Consider the following 21,465-nt stretch of genomic DNA (forward strand, 5'->3'; position numbering starts at 1 on the left):
AGTGTCACATATTTTTGCCTGGAGTGGGTCTCAAACTAAACTGCTTCTCCTCAGAGCTGAAAACACAGGTATCTGCCTCCATGCAGGGCAAATTGTTAGCATTAAGTTTTGCTAATGGTTAGCACAAGCTGGACCTGAACTGCAGTCCTCATTTTCACCTTACAAGTATCTGAGATCACTGTGTAAGTTACCAGGCCTCACCTCACTCCATTTTTGTAGCTTCATGCATCCCCCTCTTAGAACTTCTCCACAGGGATTCTGCCAGTGCCATTTGCTATCTGCTCTAGGCCTTCCTTTGCAATCTAGACGGAAGCCTCTAAAAACCTGAAGACCATTACAAATTGGGACCTAAAGCCAAGTGCTGGTGGGTGACTTACAACTTTAATCCTAACTACTCAAAAGGCTGAAATCTAAGGATTGCAGTGATATCATACCAGCCTGGGCAGGAAAATCTGAGACCCTTCTCTCCAATTAACCACTAAAAAACTAGAAGTAGAGCTGTGGTTCAAGGGGTAGAATGCTAGCCTTGAGCAAGAATAAAGCACACAAAAAATTTGTAACCTACCAGCCATTGATGGCTCTCAACTAGCTCAGTCCTAGCTACTCAAGAGGCTGAGATCTGAAGTTCTAGTTGTTTAGAGACAGCTTGGTTAGAAAAACCAGAGAAAGCCTGGTGCTGCTGGCTCACACCTGTAATCCTAGCTACTCAGAAGGCTGAGATCTAAGGATCACCATTCACAGTCCAGGCAGGAAAGTCTGTGAGACTCTTATCTCCAATAAACCATTCAGAAAACAGGAAGTGGCACTGTGGCTCAAGTGGTAGAGTGCTTGCCTTGAGCTGAAGAGCTGAGTGACAGTGCCCAGGCCCAGGCCCAGAGTTCAAGCCCACAACTGACAAAAAGAAAAGAAAAGAAGAGAAAAGAAAAGAAAAGAAAAACCAGACAGACTCTTATTTCCAGTTAGCCAGCATAAAGGCAAAGTTGCCGAAGTAGAGGTGTGACGCAGGTGGTAGAGTGCCAGCTATGAGCATAAGAATCTTAGTGAGAGTATAAGGCCCTGAGTTCAAGCCCTGTTAGCGCACACACACACACACACACACAAACACAATTGTCTTCAGGCTATACATACAACTTATATAATAACACAAACAAATTTCAGTTTTAGATACGGGTCTCATTACTCAAGTATCTCATTATGCATATGGAAATACTACAAAATCTAAAAATACATGAAATCTGGAATACTTCTGGTCTCAAGCATTCTGAATAAATAGCAATAGCCACAAAGAATATTCAGTATTCATAGCAGCAATTCTAATTTTATGTATCATTTTTACCTCTAATTTTTCAATACTATTTGAAAAACCGTAGCATATGTATCAGTTTAATGATTCATTCTGATTTGTTTGCTGATAATCAGTATTGTCTCAGTAGTTAAGACTTTCTATACTTATACTGTGTTCATAGGGCCATGTGGAAACTATCTTTGACTGCAAATTCAAACCTGATGATCCAAATCTTTTAGCAACAGCATCGTTTGACGGCACTATAAAAGTCTGGGATATAAACACGTTAACAGCAGTGTACACTTCTCCTGGCAATGAAGGGGTTATTTATTCGCTTTCATGGGCTCCTGGTAAGATATACTTTATTAAGATGAAGAATATAATTAAGTGATTTTTAAGTTTCATTTGATCTGTCTTCTTTCTCTAGATTTCATGTTGCCACAATTTGTATAAGCAAATGAATACCCACAATTAGTTACTTCAGTTTTAATGAGGTTTCAGAGTAAGTCACATGCATAGGTATTTTCATTCTTGACTCCTTTAATATGATATAATCATATATAGATTTTAGCTGTTATTTCTATAGCTATACCTTTTAAATGATGATACATTTTTTTTTTTGGGTCCGGTCGTGGGGCCTAAACTCTGGGCCTGGGTGCTGTCCCTCAGCTCTTCAGCTCAAGGCTAGCACTCTACCACTTGAGCCACAGCGCCACTTCCGGCTTTTTTCTTTTTGCTTGTGTGGTGCTGAGGAATCGAACCCAGGGCCTCAGGCATGCAAGGCAAGTGCTCTACCACTGAGCCAACTTCCCAGCCCACGATGATACATTTTATAGGATAAAAGTTTTCCAGGATTTTTATGTGCATTAAATTTATGATATTATGTGAATCAAATTTTATTTGAGTTTATTTGAATCAAATTTATATTAACAACCATCCTTTATCCTTTTTTTACTTGTTTCATTATGCATGAGGATAATTAACATTGAACTTATGGGCCTTCAAAGTGTTTGATACTTTTGGAGAAAAAATAATTTTCCTTAAGTTTTAGAATAGGCATGTGTATGCTTGTATCTGTTAGCATGCCATAGCAATTGGATTCCCAATAAAGAAGATGATGTAAAAAAAGATGATTATATAGCTTTGGGTTATAGAGCTCTCCTAAAAAGAGGAGAAAATATTATGTACAGCTCATAGTGACAATGCTTATGTTGTTAATCAAAACTTGCCAGTGCTTTTAATTATTACAATGTACATCTTCAAAGCATGTTTTCCTGGAGAGCAATGTAAGATTGGAACCCATCAGAAGTGTAATATTGCATTGTAACTGCTATTGGTTGAACATTCCCAAGTTCAACTACACAGAAACACAGACATGCAGAAGTATAATGCACTCTATGGAGAACACAAATAGTATATTTTTTTAAAAGACTTAGTAAAAGTCCAACAAAACAAGTACCAGGAAAAGGGTACTTGCAAGAGGCGTGCGTGGAGCCAAAAGGAGAAGGGTAGAGAAATGAAGGAGGAAGTGGGGAGAACACAGGCAAGAATTCATTGTATATATCACAGAATTGGGAAATACAAGAGGAGTGGGTGAAGGGGGGTGAAGTTGTTGAAGTGTTTACATACAAGATGCATTGTACACATAAACTTCTTTGTGAATTGCAAAATCTCAATACATAACCTAAAATTAAGATAAGTAAACCAAGGGTGACTTGGGAGAGGTGGGTGAGAATGTTGAAAGGGTAACATTGATAAGGACGCACTGCATTCATAAACTGCTTTGATGAAAAGCAACTCCTTTGTCTCCTTTGTGCAACTTCTTAATGATAATTTAAAAAAGCATTACCAAAAAAAAGGAAGAGAGCAAGAATGCAAGAAAGCAAAAAAGGAAGAAAGAAATAGAGAGAGAGAGAGAGAGATGAAAGAAAAGGAAAGAAAGAAAGAAAAAAAAGAAAGGAAAGGAAGAAAGAAAATAGAAAGGAAAGGAAGGAAGGAAGGAAAGAAAGGAAAGAAAGAAAGAAAGAAAGAAAGAAAGGAAGAGAAAAGCCAGATGCTAAGTGATGAAAGCAGTTCCCACAAAGCACCTGGCCTCATGTTGGCTATGCTGGTGACTGCCTTTCCATCTGAAAGTCGCTTTCAAATCCAAGCTTTACTCCTACTTTTGAAATACCTAGAGTCTCTTGATATCATTTTCATTTAAAAACATTGGGAACTGTAGAGGAATGTTATGCAAGCAAGAGTTTTATGTGATGTTATTTTATAATATATACTATAAAGACTATTTTCCTTTTCATAGAAGTTTATTTCTGGAAATGACTATAAAACTAGAACTACATTCATAACTATAAAAAAGTATTTCCTAGCTAGGCACTGGTGGCTCATGCCTGTAATCTTACCTACTTAGGAGGCTAAGATCTGAGGACAGAAGTTTGGAGCTAGTTCAGGCAGATAAATCCAAGACACTTTCATCTCTACTTGAATCAATTAAAAGGCCGAAGTAGAGGTATGGTCAAGTGATAGATTGCCAGATTTAAATGGAAAAAAAAACCAAGTGAGAGCACAAAGCCTAGAGTTCAAATCCCAGCACTAGCACAATTTTTTCATAATTATTTCAATAAACCTTCTCCTATAATAATATAAAATATTTCCTTTATCTAATATCTCTGTTTCTAAATATACTACTGTAATCTATATACCTTTGCATAGAATATATAATATATATAATCTTTGTATGAGACCACTTATTCCAGAATGTATCTTAATTCAGTATGGTTTATATCATAGTAATCTAGAAATGAACAAAATGATACAATCTACAAAAAAAGAAAAGAAATGCATGTCTCAAGCCCAGAACTCAAGTAAAAATCATCAATCCATCCGTTCAAATCATAACCTAAATAGCCAATCTTACTGAGAGCCTACTTTCATTTTACATTGAGAATCTGCAGCAGAAAATAAAAATTTGGGAAAAGTTTGTTCCTTTTTGCTGTAAGGTTACTAATTGGCTTTTAGATAAATCTGGATGAAATTAAAACTACATTAGTGAAGGTTGACAGAGGTTTGGAATACAGTATGACATATATAGCTGTATAATTTCCTCTGTTTTAGAATAAATAATAAGAAAATAAAAACTGCAAATAAATTTGTAAATAAGAATCTCCAAAGAGTAACAGAATTAAATACTATAAAATACTACAGATATGATGAGATATATTAATGTTGACAAATTATTTATGGTAAAATTCCTTTGTAATCTTTTCAAAGGAATTATATTTTGGCATATATGTATATATAATCTAATGTCTAACAAACATATTGTTTCCTAAGGTGGTTTAAATTGTATTGCCGGAGCAACTTCTCGAAATGGTGCTTTTATCTGGGATGTTCATAAGGGCAAAATAATACAACGATTTAATGAGGTAAGATATAACTACTGGCTGCTGAATAATTAGGGTACTTTATACTTTGTGTTTTACTTCTTAATTTAATACTCAAAATACGATGACATGTATATTCTCTTAGAGTACTTTACACTTTATAAATGTTTTAATTCTTGATTTAATAATCAAAAATATGCTAACATAACTAATCAATGAATTCAACTAATTCAATGAAGTAATTGCATTCTCAACTGTAATCTGAGAATTGTGCCTCAACTATAAAAATTCACCTGCACCCGGTTATATTAGAGATTGAAATGAATTTCAAGTCATCCTCCACCAAGTCCAGGCAAAGATTAACGGATGTAAGAAAGAATAAACTCAGAAACACTAAATTGTAATTCTTTTTCACTTGATAATATCCTTCAGCATAGAATCCTTTTAATGCCTTGATCCTGTTTCTTCACTTACGAAGTGATAAGCTTAGAGGCCGTCATTTCTTAGATTTCCCTCAGATTCTCTCATTGTAGCAAAAGCTCTATCAGTGCTCTTCTTCCTAGGTGTAATATCACGCATCGTCGTTTTCCTTAGGCTTAAATCATCATCCCAGATTTTACAGATTTCCATTATCATTCAAAAATCACGTGCAGTGTGATATGGCACGTTAAGTGTGCATTGGAGAACATGAATGAAATCTAGGCTTTTATTTCACCATCTTGAAATTTTGTTTACTTTGAATTTAAGTTATTAAAAAAGTACTTTCTTTGAATACTGCTTATATGTTTAAGGCTCTAAAATATTTATGCAAAAGCATGTGTATCCCTTTGAAGACACTGTCTAGCAGCTCTGTTCCCCTGGGTGGGGGAGGGTAATTGCTTTAATGTATTATTTGCCAAGCACTGGTGAACAATTGTGTTCTCCAAAGAAGAAATATTCATAGAATAAAAGAAATATCCTTCCCTTTTCCACATACATCAAAACAACGCTCTTCTGTTGGCAATAGTCAACCTGATCTTCACATTGCTATTGCCAGGACAGGAACTTGTCTCAGAATAAACAGTGAAAGAAATGAGCCTAGAAATTAAACTTTTGATCAAGATTCAAAATATTTATTCAAAATATTTATTGAGTATCTACTGATTTCCTCTGATGACATCTTGATTCTATGCAAAGCAACATATCTCTTTATTAGCACTTAAATAATTCTGACTAGTATTCAAAGCAATCAGTATGAGGGACACATCTTATATTCTTTCAAGTCTTTCCTAGCAATCAATAGTATACTAACCCAGTATCAGAACTGCTCCACTTCTGTATTACAAATATGGAGAAAATTATAAGAATGCCAATGTGTGACCTAAAAGAAAGAAAGAAATTTTAAAAGTGACAGATGTATTTCTCATGGCAAAGGAAAATTAAGCCTCCATCACTTAAGCTGAATGAATACACACACACACACACACACACACACACACACAAACACACACATATACATATATATATATATATATATATATATATATATATATATGTCTCCCTTCCTTAACCTGCTCAAAGAAACTTTAAAACTTGGATATTACCTTAGGAAGTCAAATCTATATCTTTACAAAAGCAGAATAAGAAATCACTTTAGTTTTACCATAATGGCAACACAATCTAAGTACTATATCAAATAGAAAATGTTAAACTGTCATTCAGAAATGGGTCAATTATAACTTTCATTCATCCATAACACAGTTGACAAATGACATCCTATATATGTAGTTTATTCCTTCCTTGTGTTTAGAAACTTGAATCACACTACCTGTATTTATATATGCCCTAATATGTCTTCAGGTTTACAATAAATAGTGAATGCCTTATTATAGGACAATTTTATATCTCTTCTAATTTCTCAACAAAAATAGACTCTTGATACTTAAAAGAACAACTAGTAATAAATATTGCTCACCACATTTCTTATACTTGGAGTAGCCTGGTATTCACAGTAAAAGACATGAATCAAACGTTAATTCTATGGATAACTGAAAAAGCAGACTCTTTCCCATGCCCCCTAAAAGAAACAGAGCCAAATAATACTTCTCTTTAAATGATGGATCTGTTTCTTAAATGTGACAACATTGCAATTTCTTAGACTATCTATCTATTTGTTCTATGGACAGTAATATCTCAGTATTATATAGAGTAAGTTCATAATAGAAAAAATACTTAAAAGAAGTAAATAAATAAGAGAAAAAGGGGTGAATTATTTCTTATTGATAGGTATTTTGCATTTTTTGAAGCATGGAAAAAATGGAATATTCTGCATTGCCTGGAGTCATAAAGATTCCAAAAGAATAGCCACTTGCAGTGGAGATGGTTTCTGGTAAGTACTATATCCTATTATGAAGTGTCCTTGTCTATAAAAGATGTATTTGGTCATTCTAACTATGTATCAATGAGATTTTATTTGAATAGTTCTACCATATATTATACTATTTTATATCAGCCCAGGCAGGTATATGTTGTATTGCTATATCACTAATTATAACAATGGAATGGTGTTTACAAAGACAAAACATTGTTTTCCTATTAACGTTTTATAATTAATTTTAGTATTATCCGAACAATTGATGGCAAAGTTCTACACAGATACAAACATCCAGCTGCAGTGTTTGGCTGTGATTGGAGCCAGAACAACAAGTAAGTATATTTGTTCTGTAGCTATTATATTTTGGAGATTTTAAAGAACTATACAAATCTGGGCTATTCTCATGTAATTCCATTATGTTTGGGCATTTAGCTTACTTCATTTCCAAGAATTTTGTGTTTCAAACTTCTCTTTGATAAAATATAAACTATATTTGAAAATATGGTTTCTCCAGATTTAGTCAAAGTAATATGAATTATGATTTTTCCAGACCAAAAATGTAAGAAACATAGAAGTAATTATTAACACCTCATTATGCTTGTGTTCTGAGTAAAGTCACATATACTTCACTAAATGTAGAATTGCATTGTTATGCATAAAATGACTTGTTGACTAAACTACCTACCATTATTTCCTATTTAAAGACTTAGTAATTGCTAATTAAATAAAACAAGAAAATAAACAAACAAAAAACTAAACCCAGTATCCTTAGCGTCTTTTCTTATACTTTAATATGTCAAAACTTCCATGTCCAGTCTAGTGCTCATTCTAATATCTGTTTAAGTATTCTTTCTCAAGACATCTCCCTTCCAGTAAATTAATATCTGAATTATTTTTCTGAAAAATAAGTTAATTTAATAAGCTATTAATAGAATAAATGGCTAATGCATATATAACCTTAGATTGATAAAAAAGTGAATAAAGTCTAGCATTTTTTATTGTTTTTAGAAAACAAGAAATAAAACAGCACTCTTAATAAAGGACACAATCTAGTAGGTTAAAACAATCTATTATGTGTCTACATAACAGAATTTTTCAAAGTCATATTCATGTTATTTTCTTTTTTAAAAATTTATTGTGAAAATACTGTACAGTTTCAAAAAGTATATCATACATAGGCATTTGCATTGTAAAATACTTAAAAACTTAAAACACTGGTGAGAATTTAAGACATTGACTATTTAATATTTCAGATTTTGTTTTTGGACATTATCAGAGGCCTTTTTAATCATTTCCAGACTTTATATTTGCTATTCTGCTTTTCTCTTTCTCTACCTCTTTTAGTGCACATTTAAAAGTATGCATCTGAGCACACCAGTCTACTGCTTAAATCCTTCATAGTTTTCCATTGATTGCAGGATAAACTGAAATTCCCGGCAAGCCTTACAACAAAGTCCTTATATGATCTTGGTTTCACTCTGGTTAATGAATCTCATCCAAGCCTTGCTCACCTTGCTTCTGACCATAGTGGCTTTCAGTTTCTTGAACTATGCAGACAATATTCACTTCAATACTTTTATTCATGCTGCCCACCTATATTTAGGATGCTTCTCTTCGTTACACACTACAGACCCCATCTCACTCTCAGCAGAAATACATTTACCATCTTCCCTGACTTTGATATTAAGTAAATGTCTCTTATAATTCACCTTTAAAGCAGGTATTGTGATAATATTAAATCTTTTGCTGTTTTGGTTGGTTTTGGTTACTGGATATTAAATTCAAAGGCTCATTGTACCACTGGAGCCACATCCCAGTCATTTTGCTTTTAGTTTGTTTTTCAGATCACACCTTCAACTAACTTTGCCCTGTCTGGTGTGAAACTATAATCCTAATTCCTTCTCTTTGTAGCTGGACCCATACACCACCACACTCAGCTCTAAAATTAAATTTTGATTATGTAATTAGTTGCATATTGGCTTCTTCCCCCTCTGAAATGTAAGCCCAAGAGATCACCAGCGTGCTTCTGTGTGTCTCACAATATTCACAGCAAAACATTGTGTGGCTAACTCTCAGTTTGTTGGAAAAGGTAGATTAGATGTCCTATAATTACTTGTTAAGTAAATACAGCAATAGGATTATTTTGTATCTGAATAACAGTTCTACATTCTTATCTGCCTGATGGAACTAAGATTTAGGAAATTGAAATAAAAATTTGATTTTTAATACAGTATTGTTAGTTAAGAAAAATTTTTGACACTCTAAGTCCATTATTTTAACTGTTATAAACTTATCTTATTCTCCATATGTGTATTTCTCATATTTTTTTAATTTATAAAATTTAAAGTTATTCCCCATGTATTCATATTCTCCTTTGCATTTTAGTGGAAAAATAAAAATGGCCTCTCCTTTCAAAAGTGTATTCAAAATGTCTGCAATTGCAATTTGGATATGTTTTATGCTTCTTTAATGCTTTTGATATTTCTCTAAGAATATATATTAATGTTCTAGCATCTGCAAGCATACAAAATATACTGTGTATGTAAATCTATGTATGTATATATGCAAAATAATTTTCCAGAATGTGAAAATTGGTCTGTTTATTAGTGAACCTTAGGAAGATGTAATCTGTACATGCCAGTTGTATTTCTGCATGTGAATATAAAATATAAAGGTTACATGACACAATCAGAAATTTGAAGTTTTTCAAGAATTTTAATGATGGTTGAATTCCAAAGCATGTAATTCGTTTCCTCTTTAGCGGTAGGGTAAGAGAACTATTTATATGAAGATTAGAGCAGATGCTCCTTAATTAGACTCTCTTGACAGGTACATGGTCTCCACAGGTTTTCCTAGTTTCCGTCACTCCTTCCCTAACAATATTCCAACTAGGGGACAACGAGTATTATACTTTCACTCTTGTGAGAATAAAGAGCAAATAATATAAAGATCACAGTGTATTTCCAGAGGATCCTTAGTTGCTTGTAACAAATAAAGCATCTCAAGAAAGTGAAGGCCCACAATAAGAAATGGAAAACTGAACTGTCTTACTATCTGTTGAGACAGCCTGTTCTTCAGGGAGCTTTTCCAGCATTCTTCTACAGGAATCATCACAATCAGTACTCACACCACCTATAAAACAAGTAACAATTCCCAGGGCATGTGAAGTAAGCAACTCATCACTTATCAGGAAGAACCCTTTTTAAGATAAAAATAATTACAAAGTATAAGGTTCAGGAAATTATATGTCTAAAAAATAACCCATAAACCCCAAATATATAAATATAAATAACATATATATACTAACAATAAAAATGGAACACTGGAAAAAAAACCTCTTCCTACTGGTATGCAGTTTCTACAACCAGTAGTATGAATGATTATAGATAGCTATGTAAACATAGAGATGTCTGTATTTATTTCTCTCTATATATATCATTTCTGTTTTGTTAAGGAAGCGGAAGTTTCTACATCTGTATAAGTTAAAACTGCTGTACATTTTTAAATAAGTTTTTTATTGTGAAAATACTGTACAGAGGGGTTACAGTTACACGAGCAAGGTAGTGAGTACATTTCCTATCAAGAATTGTTGCCTCCTCATTTGTTTTTCTCCTACCATCCCTTCCCTCCCATCTCCACAACTACACTCCTCACCCCCTGGACCCCCCTGCCTAAATTGTAAAGTTCGTTGTACATTTTTTCAATTACTGATAATCAATAATATAAACCTATCCTATTTTAATGAACCACCGTTGGCATTTCAGAAATATGATAGCCACTGGCTGTGAAGACAAAAATGTTCGCATCTATTACGCAGCCACCAGCTCTGACCAACCACTGAAAGTTTTTAGTGGACATACAGCTAAAGTGTTTCATGTAAAATGGTCACCTCTGAGGGAAGGAATTCTTTGTAGTGGTTCTGATGATGGGTATGTATTCTTGCCTTCTAATTTTTTTGAGCTTTAAGTCATAAATATATTTTCCCAGAAACACATATGTGTATATAATAAAATCATACATGGAAATATTTTATTTATTTATTTATTTATTTTTTTTGTCGGTCGTGGGGCTTGAACTCTGGGCCTGGGCGCTGTCCCTCAGCTCTTCAGCTCAAGTCGAACACTCTACCACTTGAGCTACAGCACCACTTCCGGTTTTCTGGTGGTTTATTGGAGCTAGGAGTCTCACGGTCTCTCCTGCCCGGGCTGGCTTTGAACTGCGATCCTCAGATCTCAGATTACTGAGTAGCTAGGATTACAGGCATGAGCCACCAGCGCCCGGCACATGGAAATATTTTAAGTCTTTTTGTACTTAACAAGTAGACATTTAATGAAGAACTAAACCAAAATTAAATTCAACCATACTTATCTTTTTGATTCTTACCTATTTATTTTACTCAGTCTTTATGCTTATTTCTAGATTATTTTCAGGAAAGTTAAGAGAAATAATTTTAAAGGAATATGTGGAAAAGAGAAAATATATTCAAATCAAATGTATAAGATATAGAAATAAGTTATGCTCTAGAAATGGTTGTTATATTCTATGTTGAGAGAATAATGACAAGAAAAATATTCTATCTATTTTAGTGCAGATACAATTGTATTTTTTCAGTATTTTTGATCCATACTTTGTTGAGTCCAAAACTGAAAACCCGATGGATATGGGTGGCTGTTTATATTTTTCTACACCCCAAAAAAATGAGTTGGAAAAGAAAAGGAATCTTTTTATATGAAACAGAGACTTGCCTTAAAGAACAAAAGTATATATTATAATCTGAATTATATAGATAACATTCTGTTTGCAGTTCTGTTCGAATCTGGGATTATACTCAAGATGTTTGCATAAGTATTCTTAATGGACACAGTGCACCTGTGAGGGGATTAATGTGGAATACTGAGATTCCCTATCTACTAATATCTGGCAGCTGGGACTATACTATAAAAGTATGGGACACTCGGGAAGGAACTTGTTTGGATACTGTGTGTGATCACGGTGCAGATGTATATGGTAAAATATTTTTCATGTATATTTGTTTTGATGTGTTAATGATACTTGTAATTCCTGGGCAGTAAAACATTCTAAAGAAGTAACATTTCATTTTTTAAATAACATTTGTCCTCACTGATAAATCAGCATATTGAAATATCAAAATATAAAAATGATAAGTGACAGTTATCAGAAAATATTTATTGTTAGCACTGTGTTATCTGTCTCTGCAAGTGTGTTTGTGTTTCTGTGAACACACACACAAAACATATGCACTACATATACATATATAAGGATATATATTTTATAGGTTGGCTATATTTATAGGTTGGATTTGCTTGCTTACTTTACAGGGACTCATGGCATAAGTTGTAGAAGAGGAAATTATTCATAGTGTAGACATAACTTACTTAACCATTTCCCTATTTTGATATACAAAGAGAAATATATATGTATATATATATATTTAAATATACACCAAGTTGCAATAAGTGTGGAAAACTCAGATAATTTTGTTGTTATACATCATTTATTCTCACTTGTATTTGTACTTGCTCTTATTCCTAAACCTTGATTGGAATGAATAGACTAAGAATTAAAAATAACAAATCCTTAAAGAATAATACAAATCCCTGACATTATCCCAAGGGCATCCGCCTTAAGGCATGTGCGACTGAGTGTAGGAGAATCCTTTTTTTGTTTGTTTGTTTGTTTTTTTGCCGGTCATGGTGCCTGAACTCTGGGTCTGGGCACTGTCCCTCAGCTCTTCAGCTCAAGGCTAGCGCTCTACCACTGAAGCCACAGCGCCACTTCCGGCTTTTTTCTGTTTATGTGGTGTTGAGGAATCGAACCCAGGGCCTCATGCTTGCAAGGCATGCACTCTACCGCTGAGTTACCTTCCCAGCCCCAGGAGAATCCTTTTTTGTTGATGTTCTTTAATTTGGAATGCAGTCTCCAAGTCCTCTATTTTGTAACTGGAACTCCCATTAACTAGTAAATACCATGTGCTCTATTATGGTACACACCCTGCTTAACCAAGTAAAATGTAATTGCAGAATTTTCATTCAGGACTATTTAATTTTTTATAAGTATATATTCATGTTACAGAAAGTATTAAGTAATGTATTACAGTTTTATATTTTCAGTCTCAATTTTAATTAAATGCAGGCAGAAAGTTGACCGCTAAGACTCTCTCTCCCTTATTCACATTTCTTCATCATTTCAATTCTGTAGAAGATTAATGAAGTATACATAAATTTTCCTTTTCAATATTTATTCTTCTTGAAAATAAGTTGGCTTGTTTTCTATCAGGCTTAACATGTCACCCCAGTCGTCCCTTCACCGTGGCCTCTTGCTCCCGTGATTCCACAGTGAGACTCTGGTCATTGACATCTTTAATCACGCCTTTACAAATAAACGTTGTGGCTGACAGATCCTGGGAGGAAATTATCGGGAATACTGGTACTTAAAATATTAAATTTTATAATTAAACAACACTTTGTAAGACGTATTTACTCACGACATCGCATCTCTGCTTCAGATCATGCTCTTGAACAAGGCACTCCTCCTCTATTGTGTGGGAAAGTGTCAAGAGATATTAAGCAAGAAATAGAAAAGCTAACTGGTAATCCTCGAGCAAAAAAATTAAGATGGTTTTCAGAATGTTTATCAGTAAGTATTGTTGCAATTAAACATAAGCCTTATCCCTTTAGCTAAACTGAACCACCAAAGCTCTGATTCATTGTGGCTCAAATATTATGTTTAAATATGAATTGTATTTTACTGAGAAAAAGTCTTATGTTTAAATATGTAGCTTCCAGCTCTATATGCTTTAAGAATATCCATATATTCACAGTCATCAACCCAATTGATTTGTTCTCTTTTTATCACACTCTGTATAGTAGAAGAAATCAAATGCTGCCTGTTATGCAGTAGTGCCTGCCTTTCACCCCAGCATTTGAGGGTTGGGCCAGCAGTAGGGTTGTGAATTGACGGCCAGCTACATAGGATAGTAAGGAAAAGGAGGTGAGGAAGTGAGGGAGGGAAGAAAGGGAAAAACATAAAATGAGAAATAATAAATGAGATTATGTAGTTACTTATCATCTAAATAATTAAATTAGAATACATGAATGTACCTAATAGATGAATCTACTTTATAATATCATGGAAGGTTTTATTCACCCTTCTACCTCTATTTATTCTGTTTCAACTTTTAGCCTCCAGGTGGCAGTGACAATTTATGGAATTTGGTTGCTGTGATTAAAGGACAAGATGATAGCTTACTTCCCCAGAACTACTGCAAAGGAATAATGCATTTGAAGCATCTGATTAAATTTAAAACTGTAAGTAAAATGTGCAATATGGTGCATTTAGACAAATGGTAAGTAAGAAAATTAGAAGAAATAAGTATATACATAATTAGGTAGGTGTGCTGAAATAAATGAACTCCACAGAGATAAATCTGTAAAACCAAGGACAGGCCAAAGCAGTCATAGCTTCCATAGCAGTACATGATATTGTTCAAAGGTCCCTTAAAACTTCTTCAAATCCTTTATCTTTCCTCACTTACCAGGTGATTGCGTTATATGGATGGCTCTGATTTTCGTCTCAGAGAAACTCATAGATTGGCATGTGCTGTATTAAAAATGATCATGTTGTTGTGTTAATGAATGCCAATATGGGATTAATTACTTCATACATGATACTTTATCCAATAGTAAAAACAAAAACGATTCAGAAACCCAAAAGGAAAAAAATTAGTTTGTATATTTTTGATGAAATATTGATAGTTAACCGTTGGAACATAAAAAAAATGTACCAGTAGTATAAATCTGATGGTTGCAGGAACAATTATTTTCACAAACAGGAATTATTTCTTAAGTCACAATGTGTTTTAGTGTAGGAGCCAAAGTGAACCAGTCATTTGTACATTCGCTAGAGACTTATATTCTCTTTAACTAAACAGGTATCACTTTGTCACTGACGTTTGCCCTTTTTATTTGTGTATAGCCACCATCCCTGGAGAATATTAAGAATGATGGGATACAGCCTCTCATCCTCCAGTACATATTCCCCATTGTGTTTAAAAATGATTGCTTTTTAAACTATGTGACTTCCAGGTCTATGTGCTTAACAATATCCAGCTGTCATAGAATAATTTTTAAAAATTACTGTTTTCTTTTTAACCAGTCTGAAGCTCAAGAGCTAACAACAGTCAAGATGTCTAAGTTTGGTGGCGGTATTGGGGCACCTACTAAAGAGGAAAGGCTAAAGGAAGCTGCTGAAATACACTTGAGATTAGGACAAATCCAGAGATACTGTGAACTTATGGTTGAACTCGGAGAGGTAATGTGCCACTAAAGTAAACTTAATCAGTCTGCTGTAGTATTCTAAAAATATGATTCATGTTAAATATTAAATGTAAGAAGCTTAATGTTTTTAGATCAAAGTGATTATCTGCCCAAATAATCCCAAGTTCTATACTTTAGAGCAGCTCATAGGACAGTAGTGTACAGGAGTCAGTAAAGGGAGCTCTAAACTAGCAGAACTGGAAGAGGAAGTTCAGAGGAAGCATAAGCCTCCCCTCTGGCAGTTCTTCTGCATACTGGTCTTGGAGAAATACTGCCATAGGCTTAATAAGGTGATTTGGACAGCTTGTATATTTTAATTCATGTAGTGGTAGTTCAAAATATATTTTTCTCATTTCTCTTGGAGTCTTGCACTCAGTAAAAATACATGTTTTCAAGGAACAAGCATAGCCGGGCGCTGGTGGCTCACGCCTGTAATACTAGCTTCTCAGGAGGCTGAGATCTGAAGATCTCAGTTCAAAGACAGCCTGGGCAGGAAAGTCTGTGAGACTCTTAACTCCAATAAACCACTAGAAAACCAGAAGTGGTGCTGTAGCTCAAGCGATAGAGAGCTCTCCTTGAGCTGAAGAGCTGAGGGGTAGCACCCAGGCCCAGAGTTCAAGCCCCACGACCAACAACAACAACAAAAAGAACAATCATAGTCAGTATTGACTGAATTATGAGCTTCTTGAATACCAGTCTAATTTTTGAAAATATAACAAATACTATTAATTATAAAGGCAGAAACAAAATTTATAAAAATGAGTAGGGAAAGAATAAAATATAAACAAATGACACATTTGTTCAATATAAATAAAATTAAAATAAAACAGTTCATTGTTAATTGAAAATGGATCAAATTATTCTGGTGTATTAGATATGTCATAATATTTTCAAAATCTATATTTAGTTATTATTCCTTTCTTTATTACTCTTATTTTCTGAGTCTATTTTTCTTTCCCTCTTTCAAATGCTTTTTCTTTAGCTCTGCTGTGGAATTTTCCCTAATAAATAATTATTTTTTATTTTATAATGTTATATTTATTCTGAGTGGGATCCATGAAGTAAAATGCAAAAAATGTGCCTAGAAATCTAGAACTACAAATGTGCATTACTATAACTATGACTTCATCAAGGTCTATTCACAATGCAATCAAAATGTACAATTGTTGCTTTTCTTCCCTGTCATTCCAGTGGGACAAAGCACTGTCAATTGCACCTGGGGTATCAGTGAAATACTGGAAGAACTTAATGCAGAGGTAAGGCATGCCTTAATCTTTAAACAATCAATATAAATATGGAAGCAGTTCTTGAGATTTCTTCTTATGTTCTAAATTTATAGGTAAATTTTTGTTTATTGAGCCAATAAGTCAATGAATAGGTAACAAATCATGTTCTAGTATTTGTCCTGACTTCTAATGATGACAGTAGAAGGCAAATCTCCTCATTTAAATATACATAAGAAAGACCAACAAGCATTATGACTACCATACTATTATATTGGAACTGAAATGTAAATGGGAAAATTTTCTGAAGGTTATCAAACACTTTACAGAATACTATTGTAATCATAAATATTCTCCCAGAGACACTAATTTTCATCAAGCCCTCTTCTGGGACTAATAGTAGGTCTGAATAAGGAGTAAATATGACTAAATATCTTTGCAGTAGAAGGTCATAAATCAAGAAAGTTTTTTTTCATTAAGTAGGTATATCAGTTTCATAGGACTGCTGTAGTAAATTGCCACAATCTGGGTAGCTTAAAATGAACCATTGTGTTCTGCAGCCAATCTGGAGGCTCAAAGTCCAGTCAGTTTTCTGGCAGAGAAAGCCCTTTGTGGAGACACTCAGAAAGAGTCAGCCGCATACTTTCTCCAAGTTTCTAGTGGCTTCCAGGGGTCTTTGGTATCTCTTAGTTTATAGATATATCAAGAGCCTCTGCCTCCCTTCGTACCGCATCACCCTTGTGTCTCAAGTTTAGAATTTCTTTTTTTTTTACGAAGACACCAGTCATACTGGATTTAGTGCCTACAATATAGTTCCCTATTAAGTTAATAAATTGCAAAGCAAAGATTCTATATCCACATATGTACATTTGTGGGTCCCATAAGTTAGGACCACGACACATCTTTTGCAGAACACCTTTCACTCCATACATGTGATTATTCTCCATTCTATACTATCCTATTCAATCAGCAACTATTTATTTAACATCCACTATGTAGCACTGTTGTGCTAGGTGGTAAAGTACTATTGATACTTCTAGCAGTACAAAATGGTGATACTCAAGTTTTAACTTATGTCTTGTGCTTTACAGACAGGCACTGTACTGCTGAGCCATGCTTCTAGCCCTCTTCTGTTATTGACACTGGGTATCACAACCTTATCAGGTGCATGGCTGGGCTATGTCTACTTAGGGCTTCTCAGTGTACCTGGGATAACAGGCATGTCCATTTGTGCCCAGAACCTTTTGTTGAATTGGAGTCCTGTGGCCTTTCCACCCATGATAGGCAGAAACTTTGGTCCTTCTAACATCTGCCTCCCTCATAGCTTAGGTGGATAGACGCTTGCCACTGAGCCCACCTATGTGTTAAGAAGGGGTCTTGCACGCTTTTCTGCCCAAACTGTCCTTGAACCACAATCCTTCCATTCTTGGAGAAAAAATAATATTTTTCTTACAGGAAATAATTTAGTAAAAAGTCCTGTTGTTATTCCTGTACACAAATAAAAAAATCCAGAGCCTACAACTTTGGGCATGGTGGGGGTGGAGAAGGGATGGAGCGGGGGAAGGACAAGCTAGTGGGAAAACAAGGGAAGGATTAACAATGCTTGAAAAGAAATGTACTATTTGCCTTACTCATGTAACTGTAACCCTTGTGTACAGCATCTTTACAATAAAATAAAATTTTAAAAATCCAGAGCCGAAGCATGAAATCTAGAAATGTTTCTATTTTGCCATGGGCTAGGGAAGTAGGCTCTTCCACAGCACCAGCTCTCCTAACAGAAAGTTAAGCAGGAGGCTTTTTCTAGCCTTCAGATTCCCAGAATTCCGGATACATCTCAAGTTCTATTATCACACAACACATTGTGAATGTTACTGCTTGACCTCTAACAAGGTCAAGTGAGCAGTGGATGTTTATTTCACAAGACATCCTATGAACCTCAAAATCTTTATGAATTTATCCAAGATAAAGGTATTCAGTTTACATGACTGTAACTTGCAGAATTAGTGTAAAGATGATCTGCTATTCTGTATAGTTGTTGTAATACTTTTCTAGCATCTTGCAGTATGAATAGGCTTCTATCATGATACTTTTCAAATGTAGGCATCTGTAGTATTAACATGAAAATGCCCTTAGATCTATTGTGACAGAGAAAACCTGATGCAGGCTTGTGCATTTGAACTGAAAATAAGGTATAAATAAGAGAACAGATGGGAAAAATTGTTCTAGGACTTGAGAACAGAGTAAAGTAACTAAAAGGTGGAGGCTGTAGTTGGAATATAGGAGCTGGTGGGAGTTAAGCGAGTAGCCTCAAGACAACAGTGAGATGTTTTAGGGCTTTTTAAAAAATGTTCAGCTTTTTGATTTCTTCATCCAAAGAATATCAGAAGGTATTAAGGGTTTTCAAACAGAGTTATTCAGACAGATTTTGAAATTGTTATTTCCATTTAATAGAGTAAATATGCCCTTATTTTATTAGGAGAGCTGACCAGCTAATCCAGGAAGATAAAGATGATGTCATTCCATACTGCATAGCCATTGGGGATGTGAAAAAACTAGTCAACTTCTTTATGTCAAGAGGTCAGCTCAAGGAAGCCTTACTTGTTGCACAGGTACAAGCACCTAAGCATACTAACTGCACTGGATGAGGGGTGGGCTAAGAAGAAGGAGAAAATTGCATTGATTCGCCATTATATAGTTGGCACTCATTCATGGCTTTTTCCTGCTTCCCTAACTTTTTCTGCTTCAACATTCTAGTCATGCTATCTTTACTTTGGTCACCCTGAATCTCTTTTAAATCTTTCTGAACTTACAAACATCCCTGAATTTTGAACTGTTCACACAGTTCTGACTATAATAAACTATGTATTTCAACATTTTTTTTAGAAAAGTAGTTGTATGAAGTTCTATATTGGTGCCCACAATCGAGTTAACATATAATTTTATTTTAAAATTCCAAAGTGAATTCCAAACCATACTATAAATTTCAAACGTGGTACAAATGTAAAATTTGTTGAAAACAATAAGCAGAAGTCAAATGGTTATCAACATATCACTAAAGATTAATTAGAGGCTTACCTAAATTCTAGGCGGCATGTGAGGGAAATATGCAAACGTTACATCCTTCTGCAAGCAAAGGAGCTTCAAATTCAGATGATGTCTACAAGGAAGACTTTAATGAGTGAGTGATTTATTCTTTATGTGGGGTTAATACTTTTATGGCTGATTTCCACTATTCAGAGACTAGGTTTGGAAGCTAGTTTATTTTCCTCTATATAATGAGGAGCTGCTGCTTTATGCTTACTGCCTTACTCACAATGATTTGGTTCCATGCATTGCTTTTAGACAATCAAAACACAATAAAAGGCCCTAAATACTTAAAAACTGACCAAGCCATGCTGGCAAGGGAAAGTAGTGATGAGAAAATAAAGTGTGTTTCACTGTAAAGTCAGTACCTATAATCTTCAGTCCATAATCCCATAATCCCATGATACCACAGAATAGCATTCATTCCTCTTTTCAAGAAGAAATGCAAATATTTAGCAAAAGAAGCAGAAGTTAGAATCTGTCATCCTTTTAACCTTACCTGAGTTTAATTCTACTTCCCTGACTACTTTTGTTGGCTCCTACTCAGGCCTTCAACAGTAGGAAATATAAATGTTTGGAAGTAGGAAAGGATCACCAAATGAGAAGCAGACACGGTGCCAGGACCAATGTCTCCTGGTTTTTGCTGCAGTTTCCGAACTTGGTATTAAAGACCCAATAATGTACACAAGACAGATTTGGACACCATCTCAGCCTGTAATTCTTCTAAGGATCAGATGCCCAAGTAGTTTAGTCACAAACCTCCCAATGCAGAGTGGAGATATTTAAAACTCAAGCTTTTCTTCTGACAGTCGTAGAGATTGAGACTGATGAGATAATGATGACATCATACACTGGAAAAAGTCCGCTTTCTGACTTGTTTCTTTCCAAATTAGAGTTTAAACCTAAATTGTGGATGTAAATGGCATCCTATTTGGTCCCTTTATCACCTTTAAAAAGAATATTTGTTTATTTCATTTTTATGATGGAATTATGTGTTAATACAGGGTTTTGTTGTTGTTGTTGTTTCCTTTCTAGACTCCTATACAAAGTCAGTAAAGAGCTGGCAGAATGGTATTTTCAGGATGGTCGAGCTGTATTAGCTGCATGTTGCCATCTAGCTGTAGACAATATCGAGGTACAACATTTCAAATTGGTGTATGACTGCAACACCCTTAAATGTGTGATGGTGTTTGAGAGAAAGATAAGGTGATTTCTGTGTAAGAGCTGGCTTTGTATACTTCTAAGCTTAAATAATTTCATGTCAAATTAGCACACATATACTATCGTTTATGGGTATACTATACTACAGATTATGGGTTCTCTTGTTTTATTTATTTTTATCATGTGATACATACTTATAATGACATTCAGAATAATTTATAGCTGTCGTATAGTCTCATAGAAGCTTTTAAGATTTTATATTTTTTGATAGAATTAATAACATATTGTGAACGTTACAATGTATTATTAAATCATTACAAGAGTATATCAAACAATTATAAAGTCTTCTAAATTCTGAACTGATACATTTTTCCTGTATGTGCCCTTATCATCTTTTCCATCAACATTGCAATTACTCTGACATAGATACTTTATTTTTTTTTTATTAGGAGATACAGACTTTATTTTTTTATTTTTTTTTAATTTTATTTTATTTTATTTGTGAACATACTGTACAGAGGGGTTACAATTGCATGGGCAGGATAATACGTACATTTCTTACCAAGCATTGCAGCCTCCTCCTTTGTTTACCCTTCCCATCCCTTCCCAGCCTCCCCCCTCCCCCCATCCCTATCCTTCTCCT

The 21,465-nt window shown here is 34.4% G+C and overlaps 1 protein-coding gene across 1 annotated transcript in view; it reads left to right on the top strand.

The window, feature by feature from the left end:
- Wdr17 (WD repeat domain 17) overlaps nucleotides 1-21,465 on the top strand; it is a 57,436-nt gene that overhangs the window by 19,737 nt on the left and 16,234 nt on the right. Inside the window, exons 8-21 of the mRNA XM_013023786.1 lie at nucleotides 1,467-1,635; nucleotides 4,616-4,707; nucleotides 6,951-7,033; nucleotides 7,264-7,350; nucleotides 10,783-10,947; nucleotides 11,823-12,025; nucleotides 13,316-13,465; nucleotides 13,545-13,675; nucleotides 14,221-14,346; nucleotides 15,194-15,349; nucleotides 16,546-16,610; nucleotides 19,054-19,186; nucleotides 19,664-19,755; nucleotides 20,697-20,867. Coding sequence (XP_012879240.1) covers nucleotides 1,467-1,635; nucleotides 4,616-4,707; nucleotides 6,951-7,033; nucleotides 7,264-7,350; nucleotides 10,783-10,947; nucleotides 11,823-12,025; nucleotides 13,316-13,465; nucleotides 13,545-13,675; nucleotides 14,221-14,346; nucleotides 15,194-15,349; nucleotides 16,546-16,610; nucleotides 19,054-19,186; nucleotides 19,664-19,755; nucleotides 20,697-20,867 — 1,823 coding nt within the window. The remainder of the gene's footprint in view (nucleotides 1-1,466; nucleotides 1,636-4,615; nucleotides 4,708-6,950; nucleotides 7,034-7,263; nucleotides 7,351-10,782; nucleotides 10,948-11,822; nucleotides 12,026-13,315; nucleotides 13,466-13,544; nucleotides 13,676-14,220; nucleotides 14,347-15,193; nucleotides 15,350-16,545; nucleotides 16,611-19,053; nucleotides 19,187-19,663; nucleotides 19,756-20,696; nucleotides 20,868-21,465) is intronic.

This window comes from Dipodomys ordii, unplaced genomic scaffold (genome assembly GCF_000151885.1).
Source record: "Dipodomys ordii isolate 6190 unplaced genomic scaffold, Dord_2.0 Scaffold4, whole genome shotgun sequence".
Classification (NCBI taxonomy): domain Eukaryota; kingdom Metazoa; phylum Chordata; class Mammalia; order Rodentia; family Heteromyidae; genus Dipodomys; species Dipodomys ordii.